Genomic DNA, 15,375 nt, shown 5'->3' on the forward strand with positions numbered 1-15,375 from the left:
ACGCCCAATGCTTATATAGGGCTATGATTACAAATCCTCGAAGACACGCTTATCACGAGAAGAAATATCACGTGTCCCCGAGGACATGCCTAAACAATGCTAAACATATCTTATTATAACAGGGTCAAAAGTTCAAAATAGTTCTACGTAAACAACAACAAATAAAAAAAGAATAAAAGCAATCTGTTTTCTACAAATATCAGAAATCAGAATATCGAATTGAGAGAATATCAGAAATCAGAACATCCAATAGAAAGAATATCAGAAATCAGAATATCCAATGGAAAGAATATCAGAAATCAGAATATCGAATAGAAAGAATATCAGAAATCAGAATATTGAATAGAAAGAATATCAGAAATCAGAATATTGAATAGAAAGAATATCAGAAATCAGAATATTGAATAGAAAGAATATCAGAAATCAGAATATTGAATAGAAAGAATATCAGAAATCAGAATATTGAATAGAAAGAATATCAGAAATCAGAATATCGAATTGAGAGAATATCAGAAATCAGAACATCCAATAGAAAGAATATCAGAAATCAGAATATCCAATGGAAAGAATATCAGAAATCAGAATATCGAATAGAAAGAATATCAGAAATCAGAATATTGAATAGAAAGAATATCAGAAATCAGAATATTGAATAGAAAGAATATCAGAAATCAGAATATTGAATAGAAAGAATATCAGAAATCAGAATATTGAATAGAAAGAATATCAGAAATCAGAATATTGAATAGAAAGAATATCAGAAATCAGAATATCGAATTGAGAGAATATCAGAAATCAGAATATTGAATGGAAAGAATATCAGAAATCAGAATATCCAATGGAAAGAATATCAGAAATCAGAATATCGAATAGAAAGAATATCAGAAATCAGAATATTGAATAGAAAGAATATCAGAAATCAGAATATTGAATAGAAAGAATATCAGAAATCAGAATATTGAATGGAAAGAATATCAGAAATCAGAATATTGAATAGAAAGAATATCAGAAATCAGAATATTGAATGGAAAGAATATCAGAAATCAGAACATTGAATAGAAAGAATATCAGAAATCAGAATATCGAATAAAAAGAATATCAGAATACAGAATATCGAATAAAAAGAATATCAGAAATCAGAATATTGAATAGAAAGAATATCAGAAATCAGAATATCGAATAGAAAGAATATCAGAAATCAGAATATCGAATAGAAAGAATATCAGAAATCAGAATATCGAATAGAAAGAATATCAGAAATCAGAATATCGAATAAAAAGAATATCAGAAATCAGAATATCGAATAAAAAGAATATCAGAAATCAGAATATCCAATAGAAAGAATATCAGAAATCAGAATATCGAATAGAAAGAATATTAGAATACAGAATATCGAATAGAGAGAATATCAGAAATCAGAATATCGAATAGAAAGAATATCAGAAATCAGAATATTGAATGGAAAGAATATCAGAAATCAGAATATTGAATAGAAAGAATATCAGAAATCAGAATATTGAATAGAAAGAATATCAGAAATCAGAATATTGAATAGAAAGAATATCAGAAATCAGAATATTGAATGGAAAGAATATCAGAAATCAGAATATCCAATAGAAAGAATATCAGAATACAGAATATCGAATAGAGAGAATATCAGAGATCAGAATATCGAATAGAAAGAATATCAGAAATCAGAATATCGAATAAAAAGAATATCAGAAATCAGAATATCGAATAGAAAGAATATCAGAAATCAGAATATCAGAAATCAGAATATTGAATAGAAAGAATATCAGAAATCAGAATATTGAATAGAAAGAATATCAGAAATCAGAATATTGAATGGAAAGAATATCAGAAATCAGAATATCGAATAGAAAGAATATCAGAAATCAGGATATCGAATAGAGAGAATATCAGAAATCAGGATATTGAATAGAAAGAATATCAGAAATCAGAATATTGAATGGAAAGAATATCAGAAATCAGAATATCCAATAGAAAGAATATCAGAATACAGAATATCGAATAGAGAGAATATCAGAAATCAGGATATCGAATAGAGAGAATATCAGAAATCAGGATATTGAATAGAAAGAATATCAGAAATCAGTGTACCAAATGGAAAGAATATTAGAAATCAGAATACCAAATACAAAAAATATCAGAAGTCAGTGTACCAAATGGAAAGAAAATCAGAAATTAGAATATCAATTTGATTTTTGGAGGTGGGTCTTCTTTTGAAATAGAGTTGCCAACTGGCTTACTGGGGGGCAAAATTTGAGAAATTTTGCCTTTTTCAAAAATTTTTGGCTACGTAATTTTACCTTGGGCCTCTTGCTTATGGCCATAATATGTCTATACCCTTGACTAGAAAATGATTATTTTTAGAACATAACCGTTTTTGTCAAGGGACACTCGCTATGAGCCAGACAGGGTGGCATTGATTTAATCCATATTTAACTAATTCCTAAATTGCTGTTGTAATGGCATGAAGTCATACCCTGGGTTCCAGACTCCCACTATATAAAATAATAGAGAGTCTGTTACCCAGGGTAGTCAAGTCATATTAGTTAAGTCATATAGTCAAGTGCTAAAGATCATTTTAAACACTTGATTGACTGACTTTTGCAGTATTTCCATTGATAGTGTATTGAGCAGGAATAAGCAATATATCAGTAATAAATGACTCGCTTAAGTACCAGCAGCAGAGATTGATCTACACATGTGTACAAGATACAATAGATACTGAATAAGCCTCCATTTTTCTCGAGTTTTAATCTATGGATAAAATCAACATGTATGCAAAGTTTGAGGACACACAGACTCTATTAGAGAGCATTGCTATTTCTGAATACCTGTAGCTGATTTGCTTTTCCTAAATGTAGTTTTAGCCATGCTCTAATTTATTGATAACTTTTTTTTACTAGATTAATACTTTCTATAACTTGGTGTAACCAATTAAATATGTATTTCAAATGTAAAGTTATTGATAAATTTCGTCAAAAGAGTTTGGAATACATTTGCTAATTTTTCAAAACATTTTATTTATGTTTACGCTTGTTTACAGTTGATTGTGCATATTGCAGCTGTAACAGTTCTAAATTTATTTTTTATCCACCATGTAGTTAGGAATGCCTTTGTTGCGCTTGCACATCATGACGTCATTGTGTCTTAGATAAATTTGGCCTATTTTGATGTGATTTGGCCTATTTTCATAAACAGTCGTTTGATCTATTTACTTAGTACCCAGACCACCTGACAACCCAGTTTAAAAAATATCTTTTTATGTTATAGAGTAATGTTATGTTATTTAGTTGGTTTTGAGTTAACGTCTCAAAAAAGTTTAGCAGAGAAAAGTTTAGATATTGTTTTTTGTTAGTACCAGAGAATATGACAAAAGTATAAAACACGCATAAATGATTTTGTTAACTCATTGCAAATTAAAAAGTGCATTAGAAACGTGTAAATGTGTTTTCAAGCTATAATAGAAATAAAAGTTCATGCTGTAAAGTTTTGTCGAGTTCCATAGCTGTCTTCCCTATTAGAAGTTGCTTTGCATCCTGTTGTTTAAAGACGAAGGACCACCATTAAGGGTACACTGCTTTACAAGTTGCTTTTTAAACAGACGGATACGAAAGCAAGCACGTTCCCTGTTACCCCAATCTCCATTAAAATTGAGCCACCGGTTGGTTCCTCTATAGCCAGCCTTCTTCTTGTGACGTATCAATTTAATGAATTTCCATGTGTCCCAAGGTATGCCAGCAGAAGCCACGTCATCGAGCTTTTCGCCATATATCAGCTTTTTGTAGGTGTGGACGCCTTGCTTTGTCCACATGCCATGAGAACCTTTAGCACAGAACACAATTGGATGTCCGCATCGAGTAAACTTTACTCTGTCTCCACCTAGATGGAAAGAGGCAAGTTTCAATGAATACGGCTGCCTACATTAGTTAATACTGAACAATGCTGACTGGATAATGCAAGATGCAATAAGTGGAACAGAAACTGGAGGTGCTTGCATTAAAGAGACACGAAAAAGCAATTCATTTGATATCTAGACACTTAAAGGCAGTCTGTCCCCTATTGTGCTTGACTTTATTGACACGGGAATGAAATCCAAGCACTGTTGAGCTTGATCGATAATTAAACGATTTAAACCAATCACAAACAACTTTGATTCCAGAGCTTTAAAATCAAATGGTTGTGTATCCGTTGCAGTGAAGTTGTGGCAAATAAAAATTTTGTTCCCTGTTTGGTTTGTGCGGCAGATACAGTCAACAGCAAAAGGAAATGCTTCCATTATCATCATTCAATTTCAGTAACTAAATCTTTTTGCCTAAATCTAAACCCCAGTTTTACTAAATTGCTATGATTGGTTTATAGGTTATTTGATAGAGTGAGTTATGTTACTACATCCATTACTGCTAACGGTATAGGCCAACCAGCTCATTCTATTATAACAACAAACACGCATTGAAGATTGTATTAGGCATTTCACCACATTATCCACAGAAGGTATTTCACATCTGTATAAGATTCCCATGTTGACCATTTAAGCATTTCACCACATTATCTACAGAAGGTATTTCACATCTGTATAAGATTCATTTGGTTAATATTTTGCGATAACTGAACTTTTTTCTGCTAAAAAATGTTTAGCAATATTTGTGGGCTTGAAACGCTGCGGTATATTGAGCTTCTACTTGCATTCTATACTTGCACTAGGGACCATTTCAAAAAATTATTGGGCATGTGGAAGGAGTTTTGATAAGGAAGAAATAAGAAATGCTAGGAAAAAAGCTGAAAGATTATGTCCCAATCTGAAGAAAATTATGCTGCATAATCTAGAAAACAAAAAACACTTGAAAGTTATTTAAAACCATCAAATGGCTTTCAGTCTGTGGACATTTTGTTAAGAGAAAGCGTTAAAAGTGTCACAGTTCGAAAGTTTTCTTTTCCTGGAAGGTCAAATACCATTATGTGAATATAGATGTTGTGAATCGACAGAATGTATTGCGGCGGGATGGTATCAGCAGCTAAAGATGTTCAGGTAATTCTTTTCAATCAGGCAAATTTGTAGTAAACCCAAACAAGGCCTGCCTTGCAACGGCCTTGGGGCAATATTTTGAATAAAGCTTATGGATATTGTCCAGAACCTTCCATGGGTCTAGAGTGATGTTTTAAATATTTAGATGCATTTTCCAACCATTTTTAGAAGGTCTTCTTTGTAAGTTTTTGCCGCCAACCTCCTGAAAGATCTTACTTCACTAAACTCCTGAAAGATCTTACCGCCCCGGCGCCCTCTCTCTACCCCCAAACCCTCGTTAAGCCGCTGTAACAACACTCAAAAGTACTGTTAGATTTAGCAAAGAATTACATACTCCATTTGAAAAACGTGAAACTCTTTCACTATCTGTAAGTAATTGACTACTCTATCTCCCCTCATTAGAAGGTATTCAGTACCCCATACAAAGATAGATAGAAAGATAGATAGAAAGATAGATAGAAAGATAGATAGAAAGATAGATAGAAAGATAGATAGAAAGATAGATAGAAAGATAGATAGAAAGATAGATAGAAAGATAGATAGATAGATAGATAGATAGATAGATAGATAGATAGATAGATAGATAGATAGATAGATAGATAGATAGATAGATAGATAAAGGAATAAAGATCTGAATCGCATTGACTTACCCTTGGCAAATGCCCCTATTCTTGAATTGTACCAGTATGTGCCGCCAAAGTCGTGGGCACTTATGTACATTTTGTAGGGGTAATTGTTCTTCAGCTGAATAGTGACATGCTCCCAATCGCCAACATGGTTTCCAAACCAGCGACAATTTCTTGTCGTACATTTGTTGTTTATAACTGGTCCCATGCAAGCATGCTTCCCACGGTTGTAAGGGAAAAATACATAGTAGTAGAAGGTGCGAAACACATCGTTTCCTCTTCTGAATTGTTTGAAGAACACGTAAATTGGAACAAATCTGGAATGCAATTGAGAGGTTACATGAATACCAAAGGTAGGGTTTCTAGAATAGATGACAGCCACAGACAAGGATTCGTAAGAATTTCCATCAAGCCTCTAGCCTGAAGCAAGCATTGTTCCAGAACATCAGCATATCGGTTTCCTCTGAGTGCTAGTAAAATGTTTATCAAGTGGCAGCCAAAGAGCAAGGTACAGTGCTTGAGAAACGATGTACAATGTACAATACATTTTTTGAATAACAAGAAATAAATGTGAACAGTTTTATGGCGGTACAGAACTTGTAATTGGCTTGAAAAAAGCAAACATACTGTTAACTTGAAAATGTTTGCTTTTTTCAAAGCTTTATTCAAGAAATAAATCTTTCATTTTAACATTGCAAGAAGATGACGCCTCAGAAAATTCCCTTCTACGCCGCTAGTAAGGGTGATTTTCAAATGCAAACCTGATGCGGACTAACGGGTGAAACTTTAATGAGAATATGAGAATGCTTGTTAGTACAATTATGAAATGAACAGAGCGAGTGACAAGAAATAAGGGTGTCATCATTAAAATTGCATGAAAAAATCGCAAATTGCGATGTTGATAACGAGATACCACAATGAAGCAGCAAATATTCAAATGTGAAACTTACTTTGGGTGCTGTCCTCGGAAAAAGGGCAATTCTGATGTTGCGGATCTGAGTCTCTGCTTAGTTCCTAAGAAACCACGTTGAAGGGGCAGCAAGTTGGATGTTCTCAAATTTGTCTGGACGAGGCGACCATGGCTATTGAACATGTTGACATATCTTAAAAAGAAGTCAACGCTGGAGGGGAGGAACCGCTCTCCAATTGCCATATAAATTTTTGGCGCCCAACAACGGGCTTGCAGGTGCCCTGTATAAAGAAAACGAGGCTATTGTAACAATAATTCTATGCTGTTCTAACCTCGACTAAAAGTGAAACTAGAATGAGCAAATATTTTTTAAAGAGAAATTTTCTCTACAGGCTAACTGATTTTAAGTTGTTTAGATAGCATTTTGTTTGCTTTTTCCTATTTCTACAAAAAGGTTTCATCCTTTTCACTGAGTCTCAAAAAGAAACCATTAATTCTGCTAGCTGAAAGGGGAATAAAGAAATAAAGAAGTTGAAAAAAGTGAAGGCTTATAGACCCAAGATATGTTGTAAATCAACTTTTTTCATTAAAAAAAAATCATACAGCCACTGCATTCAAAAAGCTTCAAACTTTAAAGAATATATTACGAATTTTTAAAAGCGTAGGTTCAAAATAGTGTTAGGAATGAAAAAGTATTGTGTGTATGTTTTTTTATTGATATCTTTTGCTTAAGATTTAATCAATGAGCTTTAAACTATGTTCATTTATCAAAGTTTAACTAGAATTTTCTAGGTAAGTAAAATATACGAAAAATTTAATTTAATCACATTCCTACCTATTTTCATGCCTTATATAGTGGTTTAGTGTTCTGCCGTTTTCATTTTAAGCCATAAAAAATTAAAAATAGCCCTATTGGATATCTTCAAAATCCAAAAACTTGATGAAATTTGGCTAATAAAAGCAGTTAATTAATGCAATTTAGAACCAAGACCAAATGACAGTCACTTGACAAGGAAAAAACCTACGTCATTTTTACAAATCGCTGCTTCTTCAAATAGATTGAAATAAAATTAAAGTCCCGAATTGTCCAACGTGGGATTCTGGCTGATGAGTTGCTTATCTATGCAGAAATTCTCCTTCAAACCTCAAGGGTGAATCAATACCCATTTCCTATGTGGGCTTGAAGTTGTTCCCAGATGGTAGATACTTTCTCTGGATACCATAGTGACTAACTCTTATCTTCTTTTTCTTATTTTTCTTCATAATTTACTTTTAACTGGAAAAATTTCCGATGCTTTTAGTTTTACTTTTTTGCCTTGGTACACAATGGTGTGGTTTGAATTCAAAATTCAAAAGTTCCTTTTTACAAAACCATAACTAGTCATATGTCAAAATACTCACATGCTGTTTGCTTGATGCAGGAACCTACAAAAAACAAACGGAAGTTAAAGAAACATTGAATATTTAAGTGCAAACGACAAACGTTTGTAATAGTTTTTCTGTGTTCGTCATAGATGTAAATGACATAATAATTTCTTGCAAGGAACTTAGGCTAGCTAAGGTAGTAGGTGGGAATTGCTAGAAATTGGAGATATAGATGTGAACAAAATATCTAGTTTGCTTTTTTCATGCCAGTTATAATTACATTATGTTGCAAGCTAAATATTGAAAAGTGTATAGAAATCAGGGTTGAACAGAAAAGAAACCATAGAGGAGATAAATTACCTGATGCTCTTCCATAAGGAACGTGGTGTCCTCTTCTGTAGTGCTTCGACTGTCTGCATTGAGGAAAGATATTGGCCAACCTTCTCACCAGTCGTCTTGTTCCCCTGACGACTCTTCTGACGACACGTCTAGTTCCCCTGGCGACTCTTCTGACGACACGTCTAGTTCCCCTGACCACTCTCCTAACAACTCTTCCCCAGCCTTATCAATTCAAACAAATTAAATTCCATCAAGACCTGGTGACTTCCCTGAATCTTTTTCACAGAAGCCAACGATCTGCTTTATGTTTAGCCGTCCATCACACCAGGTCGACAGAATGTTGATAGTGATCATTCATAAAAGTTCCGAAACAATATAACAACTATGAATGTATGTAAATTGTACCAGGAATTGTTGTATATATGATCAATGCAAGTCTATTTTGATAAATGTATCTGTGATTCGTTGACGTTTTTATGATACCTAAATTCTTGTTTTATGATACGTAAATACAGACAGAGCCGGGCCAGGCAGCATAAAAAAGTGCAGAAAAGATTAAAAATGCCAAACAATGCTTTTATAAATATTGGTTGTATGTATAAATCATTAAATCATATCAATCGGAGTGAACTGACATCTATCTTTCCCATATTTTTTAGGGTAGGCACTATAATAGCAATTTGGCGAGAGGTTTAATGTTATTCCCTATTGTTTTATGTACAAAATTTCTTCATTTTACCTGGTGATGCATCTTTGAAAGTCAAGTCTTCATCTGAAAAGATAAGGTTTTCTTTGAGTTTCAATAAGGTTGTGGCGAATTTCTGTCGATACTTTCACAAAATCATGTTCAAAGTACGATTAAGCCGGCTTGAGCTCTAAGCCATCGATTCTGCGCCATGATCCCTTGCAATAGACACGCCCCCACGCCCCCCCCCCCACTTCTCGGAGGGAATGATTTTGTCTCTTGTCTAAAATTCGATGGGAAAATGTTGGGAAGGGGTAATATCTTGAAACTGCCTTTTTTAGACAAATGTTATTCGAGGACGTTTGCACTTGGTAGAACTAGCGTCCCCTGTTGGTAACAGAGTGTTTCCTGACAGTAAAATGGGCGTGGCCTAAATTTTGAACCCCCTAAGGCCTAATGGCTGGCACTGCCACTGATTGCCTTGTCTATTTTTACAACTTTTTTTATCCCCTACGGTATTCCTATAGATTGATGTCGTGATAATAATCTATTTTGAGGCTTTTCAATTTGATGATATAGCCTGATAATATATATTCTGAAATATTCTTAGACATTGAAAGAATGATTATGAAACAGTCAAATGTAACCAAATTTAGCTGAGAAACAGTCCGATGAGCTCATGTACTTTCTCTATCAAATCATTAGAATTTGGAATAAGTTGTAAACTTTGCAATCCAAGCAAAAGCTACACTTATCTGTGAGCAACTTCACTAGCCATAAATCAGACAATTTCAACATATTTAACTGGTTTTCTTTTCTTAAAAGTTTTCGATTTCATAATCAAAATTTTAAAAATTCGAAATAAGATGTTTATGACGTCATCATTTCACCAATTATGTCGAATGTTGTATACACATTGCATGTTGGATGAAGGGCAAACTTTTGCTATAGGATACCAACTGGCTGCTACATAAAAATCAGCCATGGGATACCTATCGGATGTTTTATACACATGGCATAATGCATACCTATTGAATCATGCAAATACATTGGGTGTTGCATATCTGCTTCATAAGGATCTTCCTCAGCCATCTGTTCCAGGTCATCTTCAAATATCGGCTCGTCTTCATTCTTTGCTGCATTTGAATCAATAGCCGACCCTTATGAAAAAAAGTTCGGTAAAGCAACTCAAAATTATAATAGGCAAAGGGGTCTGTGGTAGTCCGGAATGTAATGACAGTGTGGGGTTTGGGGGGGGGGATTCAAAGTAAAATAGCTCTTCAGAGATTGGGGAAATGAATCTGATATTTCAAGACTTACAAATGCTTAATAATTATATTAGCACATCAACCGTGGCACTTTTTATTGGAAGGGAACTTAGCACATGTTTACTATTATTGGGATAAAAAGTGTTTCAGAAAGCCTCAGAGCAAGGAAGCAATTTGTTTCTATAGTTTTGTACTTAAATAAATATTTAGTTTTATCTCTTCTCAAATTATCACATTGCATGTATCCTTCTGTACACTTGGGGTACAAAAGTATGGAAACGATAGTCAATAATGGCGGCTCACAACGGCCAAGGGCCTAGGGCGATAAATCACTGCGAGCCGCCATTTTTAACTACCGTTTCCATACCTTTGTACCCTAAGTGTATTTGTTTGGCATCATTGTTCATTTGATAAAGCATAAACATTTGCTATAGGATACCAACTGGCTGCCGCTACATTACTTTACTGCTGCCTGTAATATAATAGTTTTATTAAAGAGCCTTTCGATGAAATAGGCATTCCCAATATTGCTCGTATTCCTTAACTAGCTCTAAGCAATTTGCCGTTATACGCTTGTCCCTAGAAAAGACTCACCTGATGCTAAAAGAAGTTGCAGAGAAAAAATACTGATCCAGAAGATGAAGTTCTTCATCGTTTCCTGCAAACGAAAAAAATACCCAGGATCATTTAAAGTCACCTTTAGTGAAGATGTTTCCCAGCACTTACGTGCGTGCCCTTTTATTTCGAGTAAATGTTCACCCAATCAAAATTTGATTTTGGTGCGACAGGGGAATTTCAAAATACGGACAATTCTGCGTTTATTGCGTGTTTATAGTGCAATGTCTGCGAATATTTAAGTCTACTGCCACCACTTAAAAGGAAAAAAACTGACAACAACTACCATATATTGCACAAAAGCGGTAAAAACGTGTGACTAAAGTGGGCGTTGGTTTTTGCTGCGGCTCAGTGATTAAAAAAGAGGCTGAATAAGTATTTTGGCATTGTTGCGGACTCTTCTACTTCACGGAGGAGAAATTTTAGTCTGCACACAAGCTATTGTAAACGTTTTCTTGGATTTGTTGAAGTCTCTCTTTTGAAAGACAAACTGCTGGAAATGCGGGTGGCAGAGGTCGACAGTCAATTCCACAAGCAGATGAGGGGGGAAGAGGAGAAGGCCTGGAAGCAAGGGGGTTATGATTGGGGGCAACATTGTTTAATAATATGCTCTTACAGCTAGCAAAGATCGATTTATTCTTCAAGACACTGTGCCATCACCCTCTGATACTTTGTTTACATGATCTGTTTTAGTATCTTCGCAGCTTGAAACTATATTTGCGTTCAAAGTACTAGCGAATGGCGAAGACGGTACGTGATAAAACAGAATTTCAGAAAGAAATGGTTACAACAATCCAACATTTTCATTGAAAAAGGACCGCACTAACATTTTTAGGACCCCCGGACCCAAGCATAGACAGGGTCTCTCTATCAAAAAGTCCGAACATTTTATTTGTAGATGCCAAGATAAAATGAATTTCATGAGTTATTGAAAAATTAATTGAAAGCTAAAAAAGTTGCCTCTGTAGCCAATCAATTGATGAGTAGAACAAATACATTTACTATGATTACAAAGCGAGTCGATATACTGCGGCAGAAAGGCGAGAAACTTTCGCATGTGAGTGATTCCACTATGAAGCAAAAACTCTCACATCGTGTGGTTTGAACAAAGTATTGATATCGGAACTAATCGGGACGGCTAGGAGTTGTGTACAAAGGAATTCAATAGAAAAGGAGCGTGATATATACCTAATTGAGAAACATACTGACTACAGTCTACAGAGGTGTGCTCGCCGTTCATTTTGAGTCTCCTCATTGTTTGCAACACAGCCCCCTCGGGCAGCCCGCACTTGTAGCTCATAGGTTTGTCAAGCCGATAGCCTGCCACAGCTTCAAAGATGCGCGCTCAAAAAGCTTCCTATTCTGATGTTTATTTTTTTTCTGCCATGTGTACATCTCTAAATATTGCCATCGATGCCGCGTCGATCGGTACTGACCTTCTCTACACCACAGAATAGAAATAATTCCTATTCTGTGTCTACACGGTACCTGGCATACATCGCAGTCTTGTGATGTCGAAAGCAGCCCATTTTGCCTGCACCATACAATGGTAGCCTCGTCGTTGTCTTCAAAGTGGCCCAATCGCCATCAAGTTGAAGGACTTAAATTCTCACCTTGTTGGCAGTCGTGGAATCTGAGGCTACGTTCACACTACTCCGTATTCGTTTCGCTCCGTTTTCGTTGATGAAAATTCAAAATTTCGCTACAAAGCACGTAATTTGTTGCCGATGTTAGGGTATTCAGTGTCTCCGTTTTTTGTGTTCACACTGAAAATGGAGCGTATTCAATACCCACCGTATTCGAAAGTATCCGTTTTCATTAGCGTTTTCAAACGACTCCGTTTTCAAGCAGAGTAGTGTGAATGCCATGCAAAAACGGATAGGTTTGACTCCGTTTTCATTTGAAAACGGAGTAGTGTGAACGGGCTCTAAGCCCTAAGCATTGAGGTATACTTGCAACGCACTTTATGAAGTTGGGTGTCTCTATATATGGTCCCCTCCCCAATCAGAGAAACACAGTCCAGTTTAAACTACAGAAATAAGGACGAAACTCTTTGGTTCCGTTCTTGTTTGACGATACCTCTTTTTTTTCAGAGTAAAAGGAACAGAACTTAACTTCACGAGAAGCATGCGGCGCGGCAATGATGATGTTTCAAATTGGTCAAAAATTTAGAACAAATTAAGAACAAGCTGAGGCTTAGGTGCAGTAAAATTTAATTATAAACAATAATGTGAAACCTCATCAAAAGACTGTGAAACCATTTTCTTTGCGCATTTCTTTGGCAAATTAGGCCTGAACAAAACTAGCTTGCAATTTAAAATGAATTAAGAACTCCAGCCTCAAATTTTCGAGAGAGAAAATTAAGAACAGCCAGACTGAGCTTCAATTTACTGGTTCTTATAAAAAATGTAGTTGGAATAACGAAGCAAACTTACAAAGTTATCTGTGTAGAATCGCTGTTCTCTGCCTGGTACAGCAACCCTCTTGCCAGTCGTTGAAATGTACAATAGCTTCTTCCACCAAGTCTTTAAATACCTTTTCAGCATAGGAAGAAGCATTATTTTTTTTAGAATTGATGAAGCCGTCGATGTATTGTCAGTTGGGATGCTCGTTTCTAAACGTCTTTGAGCAAGTAACAAAAGCCCGATTAGCACGATATCCTTTCTTAGCAACGGTCATTTGATTTGCTTGGGGCCACTATTCCACAAGAGACTCCAGTCTTAAGGCCTGTTTATATGAGCAAATTATCCCACCTCTCAGCCCAAAATCTGGCAGGTGGGATAAAATCATGGAATGTTTACATGCAGATTCTATCCCACCTTCCAGCTGTTATGGATAATATCAGGTCACCTTCCAGCCTGTGAGCTTGCACCCTTATTTCGATTCAACCCTTGAGTGTAAAGCTAGAGGTTTCGCGAGGAAAAGCTTTTTGGCTTTTTGATATAAAACTAAACATTTTTACCTCCTGTTCTTGTTTTTTTGGAAACTATTATGCTGTCCCCCGTGTCGTGCCCATCTTTTAATACCACACCCCCTGATTCAATTGCAGCATTTAACTTGACGTCATAAAATAATCTTTTTTTGAAATTTTTGAATTTTGACTGCATAATCTTGAATTGAAGAAAACAATGAAATACCTCCAAAAATGCAAAGTCCAAAGTGCAGAGGTTTAGTGGGGAAAGAGCCTGTGCTCACAGCCAGTTATTGTGAGTTTTTTGATGATTCTTGTAAATCGATTATTAATCGAGGGCTTGCGATAGAAAATCAATCATGTTGTCTTTTTTATACTTAATATATAACAGAACATAACATATTTATGTTCCTGTCACGCGACAGCTTAACATGTGAACTCGAACCAGGGGGTTGCCTTTCCAACAATGATGAAATTTTAGTTTATGGGTTATGGGTTCCAAATTCTAAAATTCTAACAATATAATTGTTTGACGTAATCACCTAAGTACTCTATATTTCTGTTATTTTTTAAAACAACCAAATTCCTGTTTCTGCACTATAATTAAGAGACTTCAAGTAGTATTGTTTATGAAACCAGACTTTCAAAAATCATAAGAATTTATCCCCTGCTTTATTTTTATACCAAAGTCGTTATGTTTTGCTCGAATTTTTGAAAAATAGAATGCTTATTAGGTTTTGTCGGACAATTTGAATTTCTTGCCCCCCTCCCCCCCCTCCTATGAATTTTCCAATCTTCACCACTGTGTTACGCAATGGAAACAAATTGAGGGTGGGTTGGAAGAGCGGGCAGTACTTACTAAGTACTCTAGTAATTAGACTTCACCAAGCAAAATTGAGACTTATGCTATGAAACTATAAATAACCCTAGTTCAACAAAAGGAAAGAAATGTTACCACTCACTCATGAATCTTGCACAAGAAAAAAATTGCGTGAAAAACACATTAAATCTAATATGATAAACTTCATCAGAAATTTTGATTTACAAAAAAATTAAATGTATAGGTTAAAAAATATCAAATTTGCTAAAATGCACGATCAAATGTTTTTATAGTAAAATGTTTATTTTAAACCAAAATTTAGCATAATCCTGCATGCTTTGCTTCTTCAAGAGAGCATTCAGCAAAAGGGGTTGGTCTTTTCAAAACAACATTTCCTGAAACATAATTATGGCTGTTGCCATGACCATCTTGCAATGCATGAACAGCCCATCTGGACTGAAAGATGCACCTGAGAATCCTGATAGTGTTTTCCGCGTTATCCAGCGTTGTCTTGCATTTGGGGTTATCGTGGACTTTTGCTGCGATACCCCTGAGTATTGTTGTATTAATCATAACACGCGCAGTTATCATTTCAGAGTGTTCTGTTGTGATAATATTAATAAGGGGAAGAGGAAACTCTTCGTCCTTAGCAGCCAATGCAATGTTTCCACCATATGATAGTTTCGGAGAGAAGAAGGCAAGGTGTGAAAAAAGACCATCTACAAAAGCAAAATGAACTTTTAGCTCTTTCGAATCTCCGTCAGTCTTAGTTCTATATGAAAC

General features: G+C 35.2%; 2 protein-coding genes across 2 annotated transcripts in view; both read right to left on the reverse strand.

Annotated features, from left to right (window-relative positions):
• Positions 1–3,423: 3,423 nt before the first annotated feature.
• LOC135687989 (uncharacterized) lies at positions 3,424–13,434 on the reverse strand. The gene is made up of 9 exons (XM_065204657.1): positions 13,297–13,434; positions 10,841–10,904; positions 10,007–10,138; positions 9,033–9,065; positions 8,315–8,515; positions 7,991–8,014; positions 6,630–6,870; positions 5,704–5,996; positions 3,424–3,909 (listed from the first exon to the last, which is right to left on the reverse strand). Exons 1-9 carry the CDS (start codon positions 13,417–13,419, stop codon positions 3,548–3,550), a joined length of 1,473 nt encoding a protein of 490 aa, XP_065060729.1. The 5' UTR covers positions 13,420–13,434; the 3' UTR covers positions 3,424–3,547.
• Positions 13,435–14,749: 1,315 nt separating this feature from the next.
• Positions 14,750–15,375, reverse strand: part of LOC148957955 (uncharacterized) — a 52,430-nt gene continuing 51,804 nt past the window's right edge. The window contains exon 7 of the mRNA XM_089113914.1: positions 14,750–15,311. Within this exon, the coding sequence (XP_088970040.1) occupies positions 14,911–15,311 (401 nt within the window). The 3' untranslated portion in view covers positions 14,750–14,910. The remainder of the gene's footprint in view (positions 15,312–15,375) is intronic.

Source organism: Rhopilema esculentum, chromosome 19 (assembly GCF_057945365.1).
Source record: "Rhopilema esculentum isolate cy_ngs chromosome 19, ASM5794536v1, whole genome shotgun sequence".
Classification (NCBI taxonomy): Eukaryota; Metazoa; Cnidaria; class Scyphozoa; order Rhizostomeae; family Rhizostomatidae; genus Rhopilema; species Rhopilema esculentum.

Bases quoted from the DNA above. Each gene is read 5' to 3' on its own strand.
- LOC135687989 (XM_065204657.1), bottom strand. From the start codon at position 13,419: ATGCTTCTTCCTATGCTGAAAAGGTATTTAAAGACTTGGTGGAAGAAG. The intron at 6,871-7,990 runs GTGAGTATTTTG...TTCTTTATACAG, and splicing joins CTGCATCAAGCAAACAGCAT to GGCACCTGCAAGCCCGTTGT. The intron at 3,910-5,703 runs GTAAGTCAATGC...CTTTCCATCTAG, and splicing joins AATAGGGGCATTTGCCAAGG to GTGGAGACAGAGTAAAGTTT.